At 35.6% G+C, this 7,500-nt stretch overlaps 1 protein-coding gene across 1 annotated transcript in view; it reads right to left on the bottom strand.

The window, feature by feature from the left end:
* LOC137644527 (uncharacterized) overlaps positions 1-1,951 on the bottom strand; it is a 25,445-nt gene extending 23,494 nt beyond the window's left edge. Inside the window, exon 1 of the mRNA XM_068377494.1 lies at positions 1,864-1,951. Coding sequence (XP_068233595.1) covers positions 1,864-1,951 — 88 coding nt within the window. The remainder of the gene's footprint in view (positions 1-1,863) is intronic.
* Between the last annotated feature and the right edge of the window lie 5,549 nt (positions 1,952-7,500).

A 7,500-nucleotide genomic window follows, 5' to 3' on the forward strand; every position in this document is an offset into this window, starting at 1 on the left:
CTTAATTAGCCGAGAGAAGAATATCTCAAGTGATTTCTGTCACCTCATGGCTTGGAGAAGAGACAAAAGACAGAAACAAAACTTGCTTTTGGCACAAAAAAAAAAAAAAATCAAAGATAAGCATCAGTGGACAGGCAATAGAAACCAAATAGAAACTCTAATTCCTTACATATTTGGACTTTTGAACTTTTATCTTTTGATAATTTATTTGCGATACATAACTGGTTTACTTTTTTAGTTGTTATTCTCTCTCTCTCTCTCTCTCTCTCTCTCTCTCTCTCTCTCTCTCTCTCTCTCTCTGTACAGTGATTATAAAATTCAGATACTAATGAGAGCGGTTCACCCTTTATAAGTATTAAAAAGATATATACCATATATCTAATTCTGACACCTCTATGCAAAGATGGTCCATTAGCAGTGCAAGGAAGAGAGTGTGATAAGTTAAAAAGTCAAAACAGTTACAGGGTAACGAGCGTGTATGAAACACATGCAGTACAGTGAACCCTCGTTTATCGTAGTAGATAGGTTCCAGACCCGACCGCGATAGGTGAAAATCCGCGAAGTAGTGACATGTATATTCAGACTTTTAAAACCTTCCCCTGTATGTAGTACTGTTAACAAACTACCCTTTAATGTACAGAACAGTTAATGCATGTACTACAGTACCCTAAACTAAAACAGGCACAAATATTAAAGGCGATTTTATATCATGCGTTTCCTAAACACGCCAAAAAGCACGATAAAAAATGGCAACCAATGTTTTGTTTACGTTTCTCTGATCATAATGAAGATACAAAAGCATTTAGTGTACACATCTGTGAATAGGTTAGTTTTTGCATCGATTATATTGATTATACAGTATGCTGATTTTGTTATTACCAATGTTTTACTTAATTTTTCTTAGGACTTCCAAATGAAACTGTTTTTCTTTATGACGCCGCCTGAAACGACGGGGTCATAAAGTACGCTCAGTAAACAACCACACTCAGTAAACAAAGAAGGCATTTAATGCGCATGATGAAAGTGATAAATAATGATATTACAGTAAAAGCTTTTAGAAAATATGTTATTACAAATATTATTTACCGTATCTATATAAAATCATACAGTACATACTCTACGTAGCAAAGCAGGAAAACAATTTACGAGAGAGAGAGAGAGAGAGAGAGAGAGAGAGAGAGAGAGAGAGAGAGATTGTTTTACCTACGTAAATGTAAATTTCAAACAAAAAAAATATGATAGGTTACATGTATACTTTTCAGACTTTTAAAACCTTCCCTTTAACTTAATGCATACAGTACTTAACTAAAACAGGCACAAATATTAAAATGTTAGAATATTAAAGTAAAAAAATAAAGATTGTTACTGTACTCACCACGAAAGAAGGTGAAGAAAAACTTGAATGATGATGGCAATGAATTTGCTGCACAGTAGAAATGATGATGATGAATCTGATGATGTCTTCTACTGTGCAGCCAATGATAGTATTTTACGTCTCTTCAGACGGAGGTGTCTTTTCCTGGGACACCTCTTCAACTTCTTCCTGGGATACTTCTTCAATTTCTCCGAAGGCGTACTAGCAGGAGGAACTGGCTCTTTTTTTTGCGAGGCTGGAAGAATATTGTGATCGGAAGTTGCTGCCAGCTGCCTCTTTTTTTTGCTCTAAGAGCATCCTGTAGGGAGTCATGTCTTCATCGATTTTGTTGCAGAATTGCATAGAACGAACCATATCCTCGTCCCACTCTTGTAACATTTCTTTCACCTCCTTTATATGGTTGCAGACCTTGGCAAGCCGTTCTAATGTTAAGCCCGATTCTTCGACATTTTCTTGGGTCTCTTCCTGTGTTTCGCTCTCTTCCTCACTGGCCGATTTCGTCAGGTCTTCTAGGTCTGCCTCAGTTAGCAGCTGGGAATGGCAGTCCAACAACTCGTCGACGTCTTCAGTCGTCATGTCGCCAAACCCGTCACCTCCAATTATCGCAGCCAACTACACAGATTTGCGTATTGCAGAGTGTTGGATTTCAGACGGAGTAAATCCCCTCGTCGTTGTAAACAATCTGGGGCCACAACTTCTTCCAGCTCGCATTCAAGGTTGCAGGTTTCATTTCTTGCAGTGCCTTCTGAATGTTCTGCAGGCACTTGGCTATGGTGTACTGCCGCCAGTACGCCTTCAAATTAAAATCTTCATCTTCATCTTCTTGAGCAGCATCCACACACGCAATGAGGTACACCAAGGTATTCTTCGTGTAGAGGGCCTTGAACGTCCTGATAACCCGCTGGTCTATCGGTTGAATTAATGACGTGGTGTTGGGTGGCAGGAACTCAACCTGAATGCCCTCACGCAACAGGTCAGTTGCGTGTCCACCAGTGTTATCCATAAGGAGAAGGATCTTGAATGGCAAGCCCTTCTCTAAGAGATATTGACTGACTTCTGGGATGAAACACTGGTGGAACCAGTTGGAGGTCAGCATCTTCGTAATCCATGCTTTTGGATTATGCATCCAGTACAACGGGAAGGAGATCCTTATTCTTATTTTTCAAAGCGCGAGGATTTTTCGACTTGTAAATAAGCCCTGGCTTTCGCAAAAATCCAGCAGCATTGCCAAACATCACGAGGGTAACGCGATCCTTGAATGCTTTAAAGCCAGAGGCTTTGGCTTCTTCTTTGAACAGGAAAGTTTGCGACGGCATTTTCTTCCAAAACAAGCCGGTCTCATCCATATTAAACACTTGTTCCGGCTTATATCCACCTTCGGCGATAATATTCTTGAACGTCTCGTTCACGTAAGTTTCAGCAGCAGCAGTGTCAGCGAAAGAAGCCTCGCCATGCAGGGAAACGCTTTTCAGGCGAAGCGTTTTTGAAACTTCGCGAACCATCCTTTGGTGCAGAAAAACGTTGTTTCTGACGCTCGGGAATCAGTGGATGTCCCTGGTTGATGTTCATCTACATCATCATCTTCTTCAGCATGGTCGCCATCGTTGTTTCTTGAGGTTCCTTTGCAGCAAAATTCTCATACAAGCTCAAAGCCTTGGTTCGTATGGTGTTCGTATCCAAGGCTATGTTCTTCTTCCGGCAGTCGGCAATCCACACTGCTAAAGCACCTTCCATGCGTACGATCGTTTTATTATGCGTGGTAACGACTCGCTTCGCGGATCTGCTAAAGGTGATGGTAGCCGTCTTTCTAATGTTTGCCTCGTCCTTCTTGATATAGCGAACAGTGGATTCGTTGACTCCAAAATGGCGGCCTGCGGCCGCGTAACTTCTACCGTCTTTTAACATATCGAGAAGCATCACCTTCTCAGCAATCGTCATCATCTTTCGGTGGCGTTTAGGCTCACTAACCGCCTTAGTAGAAGCAGAACGCTTGGGAGGCATTGTACAGTAGGGTTTAACAGAAAGTTCAACAAAAAGTTCAACTTAAAACAGTCACGCACAGCACAGATTGAAGTTCACAATAACTTAACATCTACACAGCGATACGGCGGGAGACAAAGTGACTGCGAATGGATGCTGGAAGTTGGAGATGCGGGCAAAACACCAATCACAGGCTACATTACAAAACTTGGGTTCTAATTCGTCATCTATCAGCGCTTGAACCAATCACAACCCATCTTATATGCTACGTAGGTTACCAATTCAAAGTACAAGGTACCCTACGTAAACAGTAATAATAATATAATAATAATAATAATAATAATAATAATAATAATAATAATAATAATAATAATAATAATTTTATTAAAAACAACAACATTAATAATAATAACAATAATAATAATAATAATAATAATAATAATAATAATAATAATAATAATAATAATAATGATAATAATAATAATAATAATAATAATAATAATAATAATAATAATAATAATAATAATACAGCTTTACGTACGCTATTTTATGCTTGTTTTGTTGTAGGATATGTCTCTCTCTCTCTCTCTCTCTCTCTCTCTCTCTCTCTCTCATACGCTTATTCGAGATGTGATTTTTGCAACAAAGAATATTATTGGATGCAGTACTACGTACGTATACATACAAAAGATTCATGGAAAACATGCACATCCATTACATTTGTAGTACAGTAGTAGCCATCAGCAGCCTTACACCATTCTAATATGGTATGACTGCATATGATTTACGTTTCATGTTCGATTTGATTTTACTACGTACTGTATACAGTACTGAATTATCGTATGATCACATTCTCTTTTCGTGTTTTATTTCTTTCTGTACTGAATTATATGTCATCTCTAATGCAATGAACAATCAGTAAGAGCAGATATTACTAATTACAGTATTAATGGAATTACAGGTAACGAAATATCGTAATTGGGGTCTTCAGATATCGCGGTATTTTCGAAATTTCGGAAAATCGGCGATATGTTTATATATATGGGTTATGAAAAAAACCTGCGAAGTGGTGAATCCGCGATGGTTGAACCGCGAAGTAGCGAGGGATGTCAAAGCTGTTTAGAGGGTGCGATAAAAACGTTCAACCTTTCCATTGACAGCCGAGTTTTAGGCAGTTTTCTGATATAAGGTGATCCCCAGGGGATTCGCCAATAAGGTCAGATGTGAAAGGTGAAAGAGGTACCCTTGTCAGAAGTAATATGCTCAGGGATACCAAATCTAACTATCCATCTTGAGAGTGAGGCAGATGTTGTAGGTTCTATAGGTATGGCTTCAGGGGGACCTATATCATTAACGTGAATGTGGGTAGAGAAACGCTGAGATTGAGGAAAGGTGCCCACTCCTGAATCAGTGTGTCGATATACTTTTTAGCTTGGTATGAGTTACAGGGCTGGAACCAATCCTTAGCAGCCTTAAAAATTTCATGGAAGATGAACTTTATCTTCAGTAGTTATGCAGTAGAAGGGTGCGAGGGATGTGAAAGGCATGAAAAATCAAACACTTATTGACGTAGAAGAGCAGGTATTCACGGTCTAGATTCACATGTACTGACATCATAGAGGGGTAGCGCTGGAATCATTGAGAGGAACGGCCTCCCATCAGAGAGATCTTCAGGATGTCCTACATGCTCGGTGCTCTAGATCGTTTTATTGGGCTTCTGCCAAGGCATTGTAATCTAATCCTAGGTAAATGACAGCCAGTATGTTTCTTGATAGGGCACAGACAACAGGACTTATTTCCCCAGGTACATGTTGATGGGTCCAATTGCATTTAGCCACAGCTGAGAGATGTCGGTTTTGGCGGGTGGAACATGCGCCAAACTGTTGAGTGAAGTGTGCCCCATAGGCATGTGGTCCATGTGAATGACGAAAGGCATACCTTCCAAGAATTCGCAAAAGTGGCGCATATATTAATTTAGTATGTTGGCCAGGGCACCAGCCACTGGTTGAGATACTACCGGTAAAGTGTTATTGGGTCCTTTGATTAGACTGACTGTATTACTGAGGAAGTATCCGTTTCTCTGGTCACAGCTCATTTTCCCTTTACCTACACATACGTGAATAGTCTAGCCTATACTTTATATAATCACCCTCTGTCCTCATACACCTGACTACACTGATATTACCAAACAATTCTTCTTCGCTCAAGGGGGTTAACTTCTGCACAGTAGTTGTTCAGTGGCTACATACCTCTTAATAAGGGTAAAAGATACTCTTTAGCAATGGAAGGCAGCTTTTATAGGAGAAGAACACCCAAAATCAAACTATAGTTCTTTAGTCTTGGGTATTGCCAAAGCCTCTGTACCATGGTCTTCCACTGTCTTGGGCTATAGTCCCCTTGCTTGAGGGAACACTTGTGCACACTGTAGTTTATTTATTTCCTCATTTCCTTTCTTCATCAGACTATTTTATCTGTTGGAGCCCATGGGCTCATAGCATCTAGTTTTTCCAACTAGGGTTGTAGCTTAGCAAGTAATAAATACAGTATCTATGTATAATATATATATATATATATATAACATATATATATATATATATTATATATATATATATATACATATATATATATATATATATATACACATATACACACACACACACACATATATATATATATATATATAAATATATATATATATATATATACATACATATATATATATAGATATATATACATACTTACATATATATTTATATATATATATATATATACATACTTACATATATATATATATACATATATATATATATATATATAAAATATATATATATATATATATATTATTTATATATATATGTATATATATATACATATATATATATATATATATATATGTATATATATTATAATTACGATATTAACAAGCATTAACAGAATGCTGTCGTTCCTAATCCAATGCAGGACGAAGGCCTAAGTAAGATATGTCCTTTGTCATGTCTGGGGATTTTTTCATCTCCACGCTAGCCGTTGCAATTTCTGGTGGTTGGAGACTTCAGTGTATTTGCTCACACAAAACCCACCTAATACGGGTGTCCCTCGCTAGTACAGCTCTGCTGATCATGGCGATACACAAACCTTTCACCACGAATATACACTACATATATATATATATATATATATGTATATTTATATATATATATATATATATATACATATATATATATATATATATATATGTATATATATATATATATATACACTTCATTCATTTATCCATATATATATATATATATATATAAATATATATATATATATATATATGTATATATATATATATATATACTTGATTCATTTAGCCTTATTTATATATATATATATATATATGTATATATATATATGAATATATATATATATATATATATACTGTATATATATATATATATATATGTATATGTGTATATATATATATATATATATATATTTATATATATATATATATATATATGGATAAATGAATCAAGTATATATATATATATATATATGTAAATATATATATATATATATATATATTTATATACAAACACACAAATATATATATATATATATATATATGTATACATACACACAAACACGCAACATATAAATATATATATATATATATATATATACGTCTATACATATCCTTGAGACTATGATTTTACCAAAGATCATTCACTATGCATGCATTGTGTTATAACTTAATTGCATGTTAGGCGTATACCAATGAGAGATTGAATTTCATCTGCCAAGATTAGGGATTGTAGTAATGTATTAGAATTGAGGCTCCCACATTAGTCATGCCAGCTGCTGCTTCTTATGCATATGATTATTATGGTAAGGAGAACCCCAGCTTTAAATGGTCTCGTGGTTTCGACGGATATATTATCATTTCTGCCCTCGAGATCCGAAGTCTAACCGCCTTTCACAGGATACGAAAACATCATGAGAGGAGCATGTTACGAAAGTAAGTTATTGCCTATTTATATATATATATATATATATATATTTATATATATTCGTGTATATATATATATATATATATATTTATATATATTCGTGTATATATATATATATATATATTTATATATATTTGTGTAATAATATAT

The sequence above is a fragment of the Palaemon carinicauda genome, chromosome 7 (assembly GCF_036898095.1).
Source record: "Palaemon carinicauda isolate YSFRI2023 chromosome 7, ASM3689809v2, whole genome shotgun sequence".
NCBI lineage: Eukaryota > Metazoa > Arthropoda > Malacostraca > Decapoda > Palaemonidae > Palaemon > Palaemon carinicauda.